This window comes from Urocitellus parryii, chromosome 4, assembly GCF_045843805.1.
Source record: "Urocitellus parryii isolate mUroPar1 chromosome 4, mUroPar1.hap1, whole genome shotgun sequence".
Classification (NCBI taxonomy): Eukaryota; Metazoa; Chordata; class Mammalia; order Rodentia; family Sciuridae; genus Urocitellus; species Urocitellus parryii.
The window spans coordinates 95,128,353-95,145,593 of NC_135534.1; the positions used below are offsets into that span (position 1 = coordinate 95,128,353).

The 17,241-nt window shown below is 33.6% G+C and overlaps 1 protein-coding gene across 2 annotated transcripts in view; it reads right to left on the minus strand.

Annotated features, from left to right (window-relative positions):
• The window catches only part of Cwf19l2 (CWF19 like cell cycle control factor 2), a 102,546-nt gene extending 86,952 nt beyond the window's left edge, over nucleotides 1-15,594 (minus strand). For both annotated transcript variants that reach the window (XR_013343499.1, XM_026399052.2), the window contains exons 1-5: nucleotides 15,459-15,594; nucleotides 13,898-14,008; nucleotides 12,527-12,649; nucleotides 3,330-3,443; nucleotides 1,982-2,101 (exon numbers count right to left, since the gene is read on the minus strand). Coding sequence is in view for 1 of the 2 variants with exons in the window: in XM_026399052.2 (XP_026254837.2) it covers nucleotides 1,982-2,101; nucleotides 3,330-3,443; nucleotides 12,527-12,649; nucleotides 13,898-14,008; nucleotides 15,459-15,563 (573 nt within the window). In the remaining variant the exon portion in view is untranslated. The remainder of the gene's footprint in view (nucleotides 1-1,981; nucleotides 2,102-3,329; nucleotides 3,444-12,526; nucleotides 12,650-13,897; nucleotides 14,009-15,458) is intronic.
• Between the last annotated feature and the right edge of the window lie 1,647 nt (nucleotides 15,595-17,241).

The following is a 17,241-nucleotide window of genomic DNA, read 5'->3' on the forward strand; positions in this document are numbered from 1 at the left end:
CTCACTCATTAGCCTAGATAATTTACTGCTGCACAAAATGATTGGAATTCTTACCTAAGCAAAAATTCCAAATTACTATAGATTACCAAACTTTAGAACTAAATCTAAGGATTCAAAGAGCAGCAAAGTAAACTAGAATTCATGGAGAGAAAAAGACTAAGTATACAATTTCATATCGTGAATTTTGTAGGTAAAAAGCATGTATTATGTGCAGAGTTCTATACTAGCTGCAAAGGAAGATACAAATAAAATAAAACAGTTTCTTAAAAGTTTATAACTTTTAATGGAAAGAGGATACAACCACTAAATCACTGTACCAGAAACTGTAAATATCTTACAGCAAAGAAACAAAGTGATATGAAAACATGAAATATAACTTATTTTAGTCATGGAAAATAAATAGCAGGTGTCTTATATGATGTATGAAATCGGGAGGGCTTGAAGTTATCGATAAGCAAGATGAAGACATAAGAGATGAAGGGAATTCATTTAAAAAGAACAACATGAACAATTCAGAGGCAGAGATCTGTAAAAAAATATGAGTGAAAGTGATTAAATTAGTTTAGCTGAAATATAAATTACCTGAGAAAAAGAAAATTTGCCTTAAGCATAATGCTAATGAGTTTGGGCTACATTTGTAGGCAGCTTTAGGGGTCTGTGAAAAAAAACAATGACAGTACCTTTTTTTCAATCTAAGTTCTGAACAAGTTGAGAAAGAAGAACATAGAAGATAAAATATAAAAATTACCTGTATTACTAATAAAGGCTAAACTGAAAGAAAACTTTCAGTGAAAGACAAATGGACCTACTAAACTAAATCCCACAATGAGGAAGACTTTACCAATTACAGAAAGTTCCAAGCCAAACCCTGTATCTCCCTTGTTTCCACCTGGTCTCCACAGGTAACTCGTTTCATAAGCAAGATAGTCAGAGCTAAGGAAACCTGATCAGTTTATTCTTTCCAGTATTTTCCAATAGAAAATTTATTCAATGTCTTCAGGGACAGAGTGGGTATAGAAAGTAGCCTGAAATATCACTAGTAAAACTTACTTCACTAAAAAGAAAACATCAGAAATGGCAAAGAAGCATTCTTTCAATTTGAATCAAAGAAGACTTCTAAAAGGAATAATACCATGATCAAAGGTGCATATTAAAAAAAATTATTCGATATACTTAGTTGTGGGATATAACAGATGAAATCAATTGCCTGACAAGACAGAAGATGAGCAAGTTGTCAGCTGTGGATGTAGTTCAGTGGTAGAATGCTTACCTGGCATGTATAAGACCTTGAGTTTGATCCCCAGAAACACACACACACAAAAAAAATGTTTCTTGCGTTTGACTGAATTTTTTCCAAGTTCATCTTTTCATCAGGAATAAATCCCAGGAGGGTCCCAGATTTAAAAGTGTTTATCAATCAGACATTCCTATCTCATGCAGGCACTTGCCTTACATGCTATCTCTGAGCAATCATTCGAAATTCTAGATTACTAGGATTGTGTGGTATTTCCAGGAAGGCCTCCAGCTTCAGTACTTCTTTACTTTCTGGAACCATGCTTTTGCCTAATCTTTTGGCCTTTAAAAGATTTCCTGCTGTTTTCTTACCAGCAGTAACAACAATAAATCCAGAAATTTTAGGTGTCTTGAAATGGAAGCATTTTTATGGTATCTAATTCACTATGTACACTGAAATAGAAGTTGAGAAGGTTCAGCTTTAATTCTATGATAGTAACATAAACTCAATATAACTCAACTATATATGCTCTAGATTTATAAGTCTATTACTCCTTTAAACTGACTCTCTATACAAGAAATTTACTTTAAATAAAATTTATATCACATTTCACTGTTGTTCACATTAATTTTATTAAACACCACAAAAAATAAAAATATTTCACAAGTAAAATTGCATTTATATGAATGTCTTACCAGTTTACTAAAGGTGAATTAGAAAGTTAACACGTTGTAAATATTCTCTTACCTGTTCCAGTGCTTGGGTTTTTGCTTGCTCTATTTTCTTTATAGTTTCCTTTTCAGCTTTGAGTGATGATGACGACACAGTTTTAACAGACATAAAATCAACAGTCATCCACTCATCCCTCTGTTAAAAAGAAAAAAAAAAAAAGGAAGTTTTTCAGTCTGAACTAGTTTGAACTTAATGACAGCAGGGATTTGGGAGGCACTCAAGCTGTATCAAATCTTACATGACAGTATATTGTTAAGCAAGTTTCTTAAATCTCTATACCTTAGTCTTTCCCCTATAAAATGCAATAAAATGTCAACATTTCAGGATTATTTATTGTTCAAAATAATAGAAAACATCTAACACAGTGCTTGGCAAACAAAAAAGAACCAAACATTTGTTACTGTTCATCTTTTTTCCCTTCCTTTTTGGCCATCAGTGGAGAAATTACACTCTTTTTCAGGCATATGAACCATAACCCAAAGCCGGGTGTGGCAGTGCACAGATATAGATCAAAGATAAGTAAAAACCTTGGAATCTCTTATTCAATTTGGAAATATCCGTATGAATAGTTTATCTTTATCCTTTAAAAATATATATATATATATATATATATCCTAGTAGCAATGAACACCACTCATGCCCAAATTGTGTTTTCTAAGTATCAGTTTTCATTAGAAGGAACTAGGGGTCCTTATAAAAACAGCGGCTTGGGAGGCTGAGGCAGGAGGATCATGAATTCAAAGCTAGCCTCAGCAAAAGTGAGGCACTAAACAACTCAGACACTGTCTCTAAGTAAAATACAAAATAGGGCTGGGGTTGTGGCTTAGTGGTTGAGTGCCCCTAAGTTCAATCCCCAGTACCCAAAAAAATAATCAGAACTATTTGAACTATAACCCAAAATTTCTAAACTACTCAACTTTTAGTATTGTTAAGTAAATTATGACATGGGAGTTCATAACCCACTTGAATCTAATGTATGAAATATGATATGTCAAGAGCTTTGTAATGTTTTGAACAACCAATTAAAAAAAAAAAAACTGCAACTGAGCTCTACCCATCATGGAAAGGACAGACAGAGGTAAGAGTACAAAGCTGAATGCACAAGAGGGGAAAGTGTCGCTTCTCTATCAAAAACCAAAAGTAGGATAATCTCTGAGGGACTAGAATAAACACTTACTTTCTCAGAGCAGAAAGAAAGGAGCCTAAACACTCAGCAAAAAGCATTATTGCCTAAATTATTCAAAATATATATTGCTCTCAAAGTCTAATTTTTCTCCTAGAGAAATTAACTACCTTTCACTTCAATATTCATCTATTCTTAGAAGCTGACACTTCTTTCTGTAAAATCATGTGGCTTGCTTACCTGAATAACTTGACTGTCTTCTTCCTTTCCAGAGTTTTCATCTTTCACTTTCCAGGCCTTTTCCTTGCCAGAAGTCTGGGATGGAACAGCCTCAACCCACTCATCTTCAGAGCTCTAAGAATGTTTAGCACGTAAGTAAAACTCACAATTTGCATATATACATAAAAAAATCTCTATGCAGTTGTTAAATGGTAACAATTAGCTTTCTAGATAACATTCTTATATTATGCCCCCTTTAAAATGGCATTGAAAATTAGAGGAAAAAACATCTAAACCCACTATTTGGAAATAAGCCCATAAAACACCACCAAATTAGTTTTATTTCTTTATCAGCTAAATTACAGAGCTAAAGAAAAGCAAAAAACAAAAGTGAGATCTTCTAGGTAGAAAGGTTACTTCAAAACAGAGTTTCAGTTCCTACCAACATCAAGTAGTACTCACATGTTCCCCAGAATAGAGGGGAAATGACACTCAAATAAATGAGTTTGCTGTATGCCCCTAAGCTTCAAATTTTGAGATTTCCCTCAATCTAAACTTGCAAAGATCTCAAGTAACAGCTAGACAGGTAAGGTATTTTACCTAATATGTTTAAAGATCAGATTACTGCATCAACTAAGGAGTATACTCAGTTATCATTCCCTATGTGCTATTATGCCAGGTTTGGAGTTTTTCAACAAATATATCAAACAACTCTGTAATGTCAAGTAGTATATTAAGTACGTTCACATAAATTATCACCCTAAATCCTTAAAGTAACTCTATATTCTTTTGACTTTATAGATAAGAAAAGCTCCCTAAAATTAATTTGCCCAGGTTACATGATATCCAACTGTAAAAACCAAGATAGGAATGTAGATCTGTCTGATTCTAAATCTATTTTTTGGAGCTATAGAACTAAAGCATAAAAAGGATTCTAGAAATCACCTTGCTCAAACCAACTGTTAGTATACAGTTAAGAAACTTTGAGGCCAAGAGGAAAAAATGATTTAACAGCAAAGAAATATGAATTTCTTGAAATGTGACAATACTCTTCCATTTCATGAAGTTCTTGAAAATTACTAAAAGCTTAAATTAACATAAATATGTCTGTTGAAAGGTATCAACCAGGTGGAGTAAACATATTTATGCTCTGCCACCTCAACAGCCAACTGTTTCCCAAAGCAAAGCAAATTTTCTTCATTCATTCATTTAGGCCTTCATTTAGATTTACAGAAACCCTAAAACTTAAACTCTATAATTTTTTTTTTACACAATGCCTTTATTTTGTTTCTTTTCTTTTCTTCTTTTTAATGTGGTACAGGCAATGGAACCCTGCAGTGCTAGACAAGCGCTCTATCACTGAGTCACAAACCCAGCCCCTATAGTTAAAAATTTTTAAGATAATCGCTATAAATGCATTTTTGGTCTATTCATGTTTACATCATCAATTCAGTTTAGTGAATCTTATTCCTAATTCTTGATGTCATTCATTAAAATAAGAGTTTATAGTCTGAAAAAAATCAGCACTTTCTTTAGGGACACCAATCTGCTAAAAACTGTATCAAATTTTACATGACAGTATAATCTGAAGCAAGTTTCTTAATCTCTATACTTTAGTCTTTCCCCTATAAAATGCAATAAAATGTAGGAAAAAATATCTAAACCCACTATTTGGAAATAAGCCCACAAAACACCATTTCCCCTATAAAATGCAAAAGGTCTATAAAGGCTTAGAAATGTGAAGTGTTTTTACTTTTTTTTCCCCTCTAGAGGAAAGGAGGCCCTCTACATAATTTAAAACTTGGTGTTCTACAAGATTCTCTTACAGATTTTCTCTATCTTATCAGATGTTATGGTTTGAATATTAAATATTCCCCAAAGACTCACATGGTAAAAGTTTGGTCCCCAATGCGGTGATGTTCAGAGGTGAGGCTTTTGGGAAGTGAACAGATCAGGACACTAACTGAATGGGATATTAGGAAGTGGGGCCCTATAAGTCACTGTGGCATGCCTTTGAAAGGCACATCTTATTACTGGTCTCTCGCTTGCTCTTTCTCCGTGCTTAATAGCCACATATGGTGAGCAGTTTTGCTCTTCCACACCCTTTTTCCATAATATATTGTCTCACCTCTGGCAATATATTATGAAAACAACAGACTCAACCATGATCTGAAATCATAAGCCAAGATAAATCTTTCCTCTTTAAGTTGCTTTTCTCAGGTATTTTATTGCAGCAATGAAAAGCTGACTAAAACATCAGATGTTGACCAATGACTCTGAAATTCTTTAACTGTAGCCATCAGTTGCTTCATCACCTTACTTGCAATTAATTTCCTACTCTGGAGAAATCCAATCAGCAGGATCTGTAACTTCAATTGAACTAGACTTTCAACCCAAACTAGAATTTCCCCTTACTGGCTTTGGTGAGTTCTTTCTTCTACTCCCTTAATTCTCCTTTAAAGCATTTATCCTTTTACATTTACTTTTGTGATTTATTTATTTAATGCTTCATCAGGCAATAAGTTATATGAGGACAGGAACCACATCTGCTTTGGTCTACTCTGTATCCCCAAGTACCTTGCTAAACAACTGGGCAACTATCCTTCCCTTCTTCAACAATCTCCTCAAGCTTTCTACCAACTCCCATTCCCCATACTCTGAGCAAATGATCTCTCCTTTTACCTCATCAAGAAAAAAATAGGCCACTTCACCTTCAGTTTACCCTAGACAAAAATTATTTATAGCTGTGCCAATCCTAACCCTCTGTTAACTTTTACTATTCAAGAAAAGTCCTCCTCCAAATATTTTGATCCCAACCATTCCTGTTCTTTCAGAACCTTGCTTCATTAATTATCTCCTTCTCTTATGCTTCTACCAAAGGTCTCTAAAGGCCTAGAAATGTGAAGTGTTTTTACTTTTATTTTCCTCTAGAGGAAAGGAGGCCCTCTATATCCCTTTAGCAGCAATTCATCTTCCAAATTCTATTCTATGACTATCTTATTGAAGAAGTACTAAATGCACTGTGTCTACACCTTCACTTTCAAACATTTCTCCAACCTCTACAAAATTGCTGCTTTCCCCCATTAATCTAGTGAAAACTCTTCAAAACTCAATGGCTTCCACTTTGCCAAATTCTACAAAATACTTTAGTCTTTATCTCCTTAAACTTCTCTACAAGATACAACCCTGCTAATGACTCACTGTCTTAACTTCTAGGATACTTCCTAGTTCTCTCCTATGTTCAGTCCTTAACTATCCATGCTCCATTCTTTGCCCACTATATTTTGTATGCTCTAAACATTCCCCATGAGCCATTAAATCCATTCTCACAGCTTCAACTACCATCAATTCTGCTTATTTCTTTCAAATTTGCCTAACGTGAGTTTCAGTGACTCAATCAACTATCTGCTATACTTGGATGTCATGTTGAACTCAAGGACAAAAAATAAACTCATCATCTTCTTCTGTAACACCTGTTCCTCCTACTCTATTATTGAACTGAGTTACCTGGCACCATCAACCACCTACTTCACCAAGTCAGAAATACCAGGATCAAGATCACCTATCCAAACCTATAAATTTTCAACTCTAAAATACTTACCAAATATACCACAAAGAAAATACCACATGATTGCCATGGGAGCCTACCTCCACCTAACCAGCGCTGACCCAAACGTAGGTAGCTGGTCCAATTCAATATAAGTTATTCTTCAAGAATTTGAAATCAAATCCAAAGGAGCTGATTTAAAACTAAGGAGCAGGAAAGGCATTGGCAAAAGCTATTTACATCATAAAGAATGGAATTCAACAGAAATTGATCTGTAACAAGAAAACAAAAGGACTCCAAGGGAAAACATGGAAAATGGCAAGATTATAAAAGGCATCTGTGACTTTAATTTCAGATATTCCTGAAGCCAGCTGATTCCTAGGTGTTTTATACACCTAGATGTCCTGTAAGATTTTTGTACGCTAATGATAAATCCTTCCCTTTTTTTGTTTGCATAAGCCAATTTAAGTTTGGTTTCCATAACCTGCCAAAAGACTTCAACCAATATATATCCCCTCATTTTCATTCTTAAAGTAGCAGTCTTAAATTAGATATTTTTTTCTTATGTACATAATTGAAATAAAGACCAAAAATGTTTCTTAGACTCCAGTCTTTCTTCTCCAACTCCTCTAAATGTATTTAGAGTTAAATGAAGGAGACATCCAACCATAGTGCTTCTCTTCTATGGCTGTCTGTCCCAAAGATACTAATTATTACTCTTCTACGAATAGAACTCAATCTTATTTGGAGAAATAATGTGCCTCTTGTACCTGAAAGTGAAACATGATCAAGTATCCAATGAGATGTAAATGAAAGTATTCAGTGGGCTTTCTGGAAGTCAAATTAAGAAAGAAAAGAATATACTATTTCCTATTATCTGAACTAAGAGGTAGTGTAGCAAGGATGATGAAAGACCAATACAAGGGGCTGGATTGTGGCTTAGCAGTAGAGCACTCGCCTAGCACAGGCGGGACCTGGGTTCAATTCTCAGCACCACATAAAAATAAAGGCATTGCATTGTGTCCATCTACACCTGAAAAATAAATATTAAAAAAAAAGAAAGACCAATACAATAGAACCTTGGTCATAGAAGACCATAATACCCTGGTCGGTCTACTCATTTCTTTAATAAGACAAAACATAAACTTCTATCTTGTTCAACCAATGAGTATTCTGAGATTTTTCTAATAAATTTAGCTGACCCTAAATAGATGACCCACTTCCTATGGAATAAAAAGCAAAGCCTTTGGTTTACAAGTCCTTATTAATTCTTGAAGTTTTATCTTCACTTACCCTCTCTTTTGCTTTATATATAATTTGAATAAATTTTAATTAAAAAATTAAAAAGCTATAGACAATTACCATATTGGATAATGTAAAAAAATTCTCTAATTAAAAAGGAAGAGGGCTGGGAATGTGGCTCAAGCGGTAGCACGCTCGCCTGGCATGCATGCGGCCCGGGTTCGATCCTCAGCACCACATACAAACAAAGATGTTGTGTCCGCTGAAAACTAAAAAATAAATATTGAAAAATTCTCTCTCTCTCTCCCCTCTCTCACTCTATCTTAAAAAAAAAAAAAAAGAAAAAGAAAAAAAATAATTAAAAAGGAAGAAATTGATAGACTAGATAAAACTCAAATTCCAAATTTACATTGTCCGCAAAAAAATACACTTTTATTTTGAAAGATATGGTAAAACTAAAACATATAAACCATAAAAAACAAATAATATAAAAGAGGCTCTATTCATACAAAACAAAGCAGAATATAGACAACAGTGTTACCAGAGATAAGGAGAAACATTTCACAATAATATCACAATTAATTCATCAAGAAGATGTAACTATGCTAAATGTAAATGTACATACCTAGTAAAGTTTCAAAATACGTAAGACAAAAATTGAAAACAGAAATAGAAAAGTCAAACCATTACAGTTAAGAGATTTCAGTATGAATCTCTCAGTAACTGAAAGAGAACTGGTAAAGAAAAAACAAGGAAGAATACAGGAGACTTAACACCATTTATCAATTTTTCCTAATTGACGTTTTTAAAACCCAACATCTAACAACAGCAAAATTACACAATCATTTCAAATATACAAGGAGGGCTGGGCATATAGCTCAGTTGGTAGAGTGACTGCCTTGTTCAATCCCCAGCATCATAAAAAAAAAAAAAAAATAGACATGGAATTTTCACCAAAATAGAACATAGGCTAGGCCATAAAATAAATCTGGATAGATTTTTAATTAAAATTATACAAAGTATGTTCTATGTCAATAATAGAATTCAAGTAAATTTTAAAATAACTGGCAAAATGTACAAATACTTGGAAATTCAAAATTTACTTTTATATAATCCATGAGTAAAAACAAGTTAAATTTTAAGATATTTTTAATAAGATATCAATGAAAATATGACACATCAAAATGAGGTAGACAAAGGATGCGGTTGTGGCTCAGTAGTAGAATACTCCCTAGCACATGTGAGGCATGAGTTCGATCCTTAGCACCACATAAAAATAAATAAAACAAAGTTATTGTGTCCATCTACAACTAAAAAAGAAAAACATTTTGGGCTGGGCTTGTGGCTCGGTGGTAGAGCACTTGCCTAGCATGTAATAAATAAATAAAATAAAGGTCTCTCAACAACTAATAAAATACTTAAAAAAAAGAAAAACATTTTTTAAAAAATGAGGTAGGTGAACTTACAACAGTGATAAGATGAGCACTAATAGATTAAGTACTTATTAGAAAAGAAAAAAGAGAATCAATAACCTAGGCACCCATGTTAGGAAGGTAGAAAAAGAAAAGTAACTTAAATACAAGATAAGTATTAGAAAAAATAATAAAGCTGAATCAATGAAATAGAAAATAAACAAAGCAAAAATCAACAAAACCAAAATGTAATTCTTTGAAAAGATCAACAAAGTTGATAAACTTCAAGCTAGACTGAGAAAACTAAATAGAAAATAGAAATTACCAAATTCAGGAATAAAAAAATCATTGTAGGTTCTACAGACATTAAAAGGACAAAAGGAATATTTATTTGAGTGAAATAAATTCCTTTAAAAACTCAACCTACTATAACAAATTCAAGATTAAATAGAAAATATCTAATATACTATTAAAGAATTGAATTTGTGACTAAAATCCATTCTACATTGAAAGCAGCAGGACTAAATAACTTCATTGGTGAATTTTAATAAACACTGAAGGCACAAATTGCACCAGTCCTGCACAAACTGATAAAACAGAAGAGGAAGAATACTTTTTACTTCATGTATGAGAATAGCATTATCCTTATACCAAGATCCCAGTATTTCTCAAGAACACAGATAAAAAATCTTCAACAAACTTTTGGTAAATCAAACCCAAAAACATAACTATTATATAAGTTTTATAGCCGTTCATTGCTTAAAAATAGGAACACACTCTGAGAAATATGCCATTAGATAATTGCATCATTGTGTGAACACCATAAAGTGTATTTACACAAATTAAGAAGACTATGAGGGCTGGGGATGTGGCTCAAATGTAATGCGCTCGCCTGGCATGCTCGGGACCCTGGGTTCGATCCTCAGCACCACATAAAATAAAATAAAGATGTTGTCCACCGAAAACTGAAAAATAAATATTAAAAAAAAATCTCTCTCTCGCTCGCTCTCTCTCTCTTTCTTTAAAAAAAAAAAGAAGAAGAAGAAGAAGACTATGATGTCACTAGACAAAATAATCTTATGGGACTAGCACTGAATATAAGTCGTCCATCACTGATCAAAACACCCTTATGTGGCATGTGACTATATATGTAAATACACACACACACACACACACACACACACACACACAAAACCAAACTTGGTTTCTCCCAAGAATGCAGGTTAAAGTAATTCTTTCATATTAACAGAATAAAGGAGAAGAATCTTATGATCGATGTATGCAGGAAAAAAACATTTAATAGAATTCAATACTCACTCCAGATACAAACTTCAAGAAAACTTACAGAAAATTAGAAATGAAAAGGAATTTCCTCAATTTGAAAGGGTATATGTGAAATTCCCATAGTTGGGCAGCTGCATGTGTAGCTCAGATCAAAAAGCATTTGTCTAGCATATACAAGGCTCTGGGTTAGATCCCCAGCATCACAGGAAAAAAAAAAAGAGGAGGAGGAGGGGGAGGATGGGGGAGGAAAGAGGAAAAAAAAAAAAAAAAAAAAGTCCACAGCTAACACTATGATTAAAAGCCAAAGACTAAATTCTCTCCACCTAAGACAGGATAAAGGCAACTATGTCCATCCACTCTCAGCAAGTGCAGTCCACACTATTTCAAAGTCCTATCTTCTGATTGATACAGCCAACAAAAACTTAAATGAAATGGAAAGCAGAGATTGAAACACAATTATGTGCCTACAAATTCTAAGAAATCTACCTAAAAACCTAATGAAGACACTAGTATATGTGAATTTATCAAAGTGATAAGACAAAAGTTAAATACGAAAGGCAATTGTATAATAATATATTAAACACAAACACATGTAAAATAAATTTTTTTTAAAAAATCCATTCTCAAATAATATTCCAAGAAAAAAGTTGGAAAATATGTAAAAGACCTCTACTTTGAAAATTTTACAACATGTGGAGAAATGAATGATGACTTAAATATGATGAAGAGATGTTAAATATGTTCTATTCTTTTTCTACCTTCCCAACCATAAACATAATGAACTGGAAGATTCAATATTTTAAGATGTCAATTTACCTGGACTAACCCTTTATAATTTTTAACTTTTCTGACTCTACCTCTTTCTTCTCCCTTTTTCTCCCTCTAAAACACCAAATCATCTCACAAATTGGAATGTAGCTTAGCAATTTGCCCTACTTTCAGTAATTACCAAGTAAAATCTGTTTTCACCACTTTAACTGATATCCAGCTGTATTTATCTTTGACAGTACAGCCAAAAATTTAGTTTCTGAAAGGACAGGTGGGCCAGACTTTCGACTCTGGTTACTCAACTGAAAGAATAACTCACTGAAGATCATACTTAAAAGACCAATTTTCCCTAAACATCTTTAGCTCATCATTTTCTAAATATAACTGTTTCTTTCTGAAAACAAGTATGAAAGATTCAGCCTGCTTTATTTTTCCTTGTGAATTCTTGCAGCCTAGAACTGGCTAGAGATACAGCTAACTCAGCACTCTTTCTTTTGTCCTGAAAGGTTAAATATATAAACAAATTCTACTTGAAAAATGTAAATATTAATTTCTATAAAAAAACAGAAGGTGTCACAGACTTTTTAAATATCTTGAATCTCTTTTCCCTTATTTTTGCAATACTCTTCTTCCCTGCTTTTCCTCCTAATGTTCCACTTTTAATTAACATCCTTTACTTCCTATGTGTTTCTTCAGTAATGGTGTTTCTCTTTCTTTTCAATTTCCCTAGTCATTCATCCATTCTAATCATTCCAACAGCAATGATTTCCAAGTCATATCCCCATCTTCTCATCCTTCTCTGGAACCCAAGACCTACATTTCCAATATTTCCTGGACATCTCCAAGTAGAGGCCTCTGAGCCATTTTCATATCATTAAGTAGTAGTTTTTTAAGTTCTCATATATTTTAGGTTCCTTTAAATAAAATCTTCTCATTTGCTTTGGTTAGTTTTAGTACATACTTACCGATGAACTATCAGAGGACTCATTGTTTTTCTCATATTTTTGTCTCTTACTCTTTTTTTTCTTCTCTTTCTTTGCTTTTTTGGAATGCTTGTCTTTTTTCTTCTTTTTCTTCACAGAATGTTCCTATATTTATTTTAAACATGTAAGAAAAGAATTTAGTTTTATTATACTTTATAAGGAGCATTTTAAGGAGGAAAAAAAATCCATATTCCAAAAACTTAAAATCTTTCATGAATAGAGACACTGAATATGATTAAAGATCATGATTAAACAAATAAAATCTTCAAAGAACTCTTAACATGCCATCTATAATATAATATCATCTGGTTTTTTACCAGAAAAAAAAAATTGCTTTTATTTGTAGATTAATGTGATTCACACATATAATCAAGTAAACACATACACACACACACACACACAAACATAAGTGAGTGTACTCACAAACATATAACACACAGACACACACACACTTTTTATGCATGGTCCCAAACAATTTAGACACAATTATTAGGCCATAAAAACATAAGATAATATGAATTAAAATGTAGCAAGAGGCTAGAAGGGAGGGGAGGTACGGAAAGTTATAGAGGAAGAAAGATACTGATCAAAGCATACAAAGTTTCAGTTGGACTGCAGGAATAAGTTTTAGTGATTTAATACCCTACATGGTGGCCACAGTTAATAATAATGCATATTTCAAAATTACTAAAAGAATAGATTTTTAATGTTCTCACTACAAAATAAATTAAGTCAAATAAATTAAGTTGGGGAAGTAATAGAAATGTTAATTTAACTGAATCGTCTATATTGTATACACAGAACAAAACATCACATTGTATTCCACAAATATACACCATTATTATTTACAAATTAAAAAAAATTTTTTTTAAATCAAGAGAAAACAAGGCCTGAGTCATAAAAGGGGCAGAGTAGGGAGAGAGAAGGGCATAATATGCCCAATATTTTCAAACCATAAGCTTGTAATATGTGGGTCAGAAATTTGTAGCTAAGTTTTCTATTACCCAACTCATGTAATAAAATTTTTCAATGTCATGATGTCCAAAATATTACAATAGGTTACTTTTTTTTTTTTTTTATTAGTTATTGGCGGACACAACATCTTTGTTTGTATGTGGTGCATGGAGGATCGAACCCGGGCCGCACGCATGCCAGGCGAGCGCGCTACCGCTTGAGCCACATCCCCAGCCCCAATAGGTTACTTTTGACAGAGAAAGAAAGCTATTCAATAATGCCAACTATGTTGTATTCATTCTGTAACTTGTGAAAACAGTGTATTAAATTCTTTTCTTAATATTAACTTGGAGAATGCAAAAAAAGATAGATACAGCAAGTAAAACTGTTAATATTCACCTGTGAGAATTGTTCAATTCTCTCATTCACATCAGGTAGCATCCATGTATCATCGCCCCGAAGTCGCTTAATTTCTTTATGTCTTTCTTCTTTTTCAAAATTGGCTTTGGCCTACAAGAACATGAAAAGATGAACTGACAATTGCTTTATTTTTTTAAGTAAAATAAAAACTGATACTACCTTTGTATAAAGGTACCTGCTCATGAACAAATGGTCTGTTCCTGACAGTAATCTGTTTCTACCAGTATAAAAAAGATTTTTTAAAATGTAATAAAATCTTTCATTCCACATTATCAGTCTCTAGTAAGTCAATCCACCAAACACAGGATTCTGGAATCTATTTTATTCCTTATCCTTTCCCAATCTCAAATATGACTTGGGACTCTTGGAAAACATTCACCACTTTTGTGGCGACTGCCTTAGACTTCCGCAACAGGTAAGCGACTGACCTCCATGCCTTCAATATGCAATGTCTGAAAACCAAAAGACCTTAGGAAAAATCATCCTGCTAAAAATAAAAGATTGTATTCTAATTTCTATTCATTCAACAATAGTCAAATAAAGCAGATTTTACCCAGGAGATTGTTCCTGCCCTCTCTTTACTCCTCCCAAACTCCAAATCTGGGTTTGTTCCTCTTCAAACTCTATACACATCTTCACTATAAAATTTATCATAGCTTAAAAACCCAACTCCCTCCAAAAAAACGCTTGAAATACCAGAGAAAAAAAATAAATAATATTTATTACACATATACTGATATTGGGGAATAACAACCTTTCACCCGTATAAAACTAATCATCTGCTCTTTCCCTTTAAAAATTTGGCTGTAGTCATTCCTCTACCTCTTCACAACTAACTCCTTCTTACCTGCATTCCAACTTTTAAAACTCTTCCATCTTAAAACAAACAAAAAGCAAAAACTTGACTGTGTCCTATGTTGCTTTCTAACTACAACTTTGTTATTTCATTGTCACACTTCTTAAATCTTGAATTGCTTGTCAGATAACACCATTCTTCCATTCTATTATATACCACCTCTAAGTTATCACAATCTTAACAAAAAATACAATGTTAAGCAATCTTTTGTGAGAGGCTAAATTTTCTGAGTCTCTTGTGTTAACTTTTTTAGATAAGTAAAAACTGACAATAAGTCTGGAATCGAAACTAATAGTAAGGCGAATGAAATGGCAAATACTTAAACGTGCCTTACTTGTGTTCCTGAAAAAGATAAATTTCATTTCATATACAGCAGGAGCAATGGCTGAGGCTGCTAAATACCTGAGCAGAGTCGTTGCAAGTACTTATAAAGCCAAGATGGACGATTTAAAAAGTAGGGAAACTTGGAAGAGAAGAAACATCTCTCTGAAAGGAGAATGGTCAATGGAACCTGCACAGCATTTAGGAGACAAGAGATACACAGAATCTCCCGGCAATGCAAAGGGAGATAACACCCAGACAATCTGAGATTACTGAAATGGTGAAAGAGTGGGTGGTCTTGCTCCCAGGAGCCTTCAACTCCCACAACTCTCAATAACCACAAAAGCCCCAAAAAGGAGATACCTGACGCAAGATCTCAGCCCTGGCAGTTCGGATTTGCTCTTTACGCTCTTCGATACTCTTCGCACTTTCAAATCTACCACTGGACGCCGCCATAGTTGTTGTCATCGTAAAGCTAGGAAGCCGCCAGGAAATCCCAGTTTACGACAGTCGCAATTTAATAAACAAACCAGCACTTCCGACTTACGGGAGGAGGGGCGGTGTTCTGCCAACGGAGCATGCGCGGATCTGAGTTTCGCTCGAGTTTCCGGTGCTCTCTCCACCATTTCAGAGGAAACCTGATAGGCGGCTTTAACGTTGTTTTCCTTCACGTGTTGGGTTCGCTGTGAGCAGGACTAATACCTTTTCTATGCGTCTTGCACCTTGCCGCTTTATCTCCAGTTGATTACCTCTTAAACTCTCCAGAATAAGTTAGAAGCTTCCAGACGTTAAGTCCATATCTCCAAGTTTTCCACCGAAGTACTTGGTTCTCATCAGACATTGAGAGTCAGTGGAATCTGATAGGAAAAGCAAAATCGCTTTGGAGATTAAGTGTTTTGCTTTCATGAATTTTTTTTAAATATGCGCAATAGTGATTTTTGCATTATACTTAGTGACTTATCCGTGTTTATTTAAATTGTTAGGAGTTTGCTTTTTTTTTTTTCTCTGACCTCATTTGCTCATAGTTAAATCCATCCAGCATTTTTCATTACTGTGGTCAATTAATTTGTGTGGCGTTTATCATTGTATCTCCCATAGTTCAGTTCAATGTGCATTAAAACATTCTAAAGTAATTATTTGATTTTGAGACTATAAAACACTAAACTTACATTTACATCGTGAAGATAAATAAGGCTCTAGAGACTAATTGTAAACTAGATACCTTAAAAACACTAGCAATAGCATAAGCCAAGTTGAAGTAAATATTCTTTTCAGGTTTCATAAAATAGGATGTGCATGTACAAGAAAGAAAATTTTCCAAGAGTTTACCGTGCTATGAAAGTCCTAATCTTGAACATGTAATGTTTTCTTGTTTGATATTCAATAGAATTTACTCATTTGTTATAGAAAGTTGGATTTTAATTTACTAATTGATCTTGTGATATTTGACTGATATTGTCATAATTAACTAGCATTAGTCTTAAGATTCAGGATTCAGAAAAAAAAAATACATAACTCCTTTGCATCAATAACAGGACAGATGAAAATAATGATTGTAGCAGAACCTTGTGTGTTTCAGTCCACTCAGACTGCTGAAACAAAAATAAACATTTATTTCCCACTCTTATGGAAGCTGGGAAATCCAAGATTAACATGCTGGCAGATTTTGTGTTCAGAAAGGGCTCTTCCTAGTTTATAGATAGCAATCTTTCTGCTATGCCTCATTTGTGAAAGTGGTCTTCTGAGACCTCTTTTGTAAGCATAATAATCTCATTCAATCCAAATGCCCCACCTGCAGATACTCCCACATTAGGGATTAGGTTTAAACATAGGATGTGGGCAGAACACAGTGATTCAGTCTATAACAATGTGCAAAGTGATATAAAGAAAACTTTACAATCTTACTGTGCGCCAGAAGAAGACAAGAACAAATGAAGAGCTATACCATGTGCTTAAAGAAGACTCACATAAAAAATTAATTCTTCATATATTAATTTTTATTATGGTGATATACAAATAAAATTGCCAATTAGAAAAACAATGTTGAAATCAGTGAGGACTAGACCTGTTGAAATATAATGAAAAAAACAAAAGGAAAAGCAGGTTATTTTGTAGTGTTGTGGTTTGGTGATGAAGGGTCCCAGAA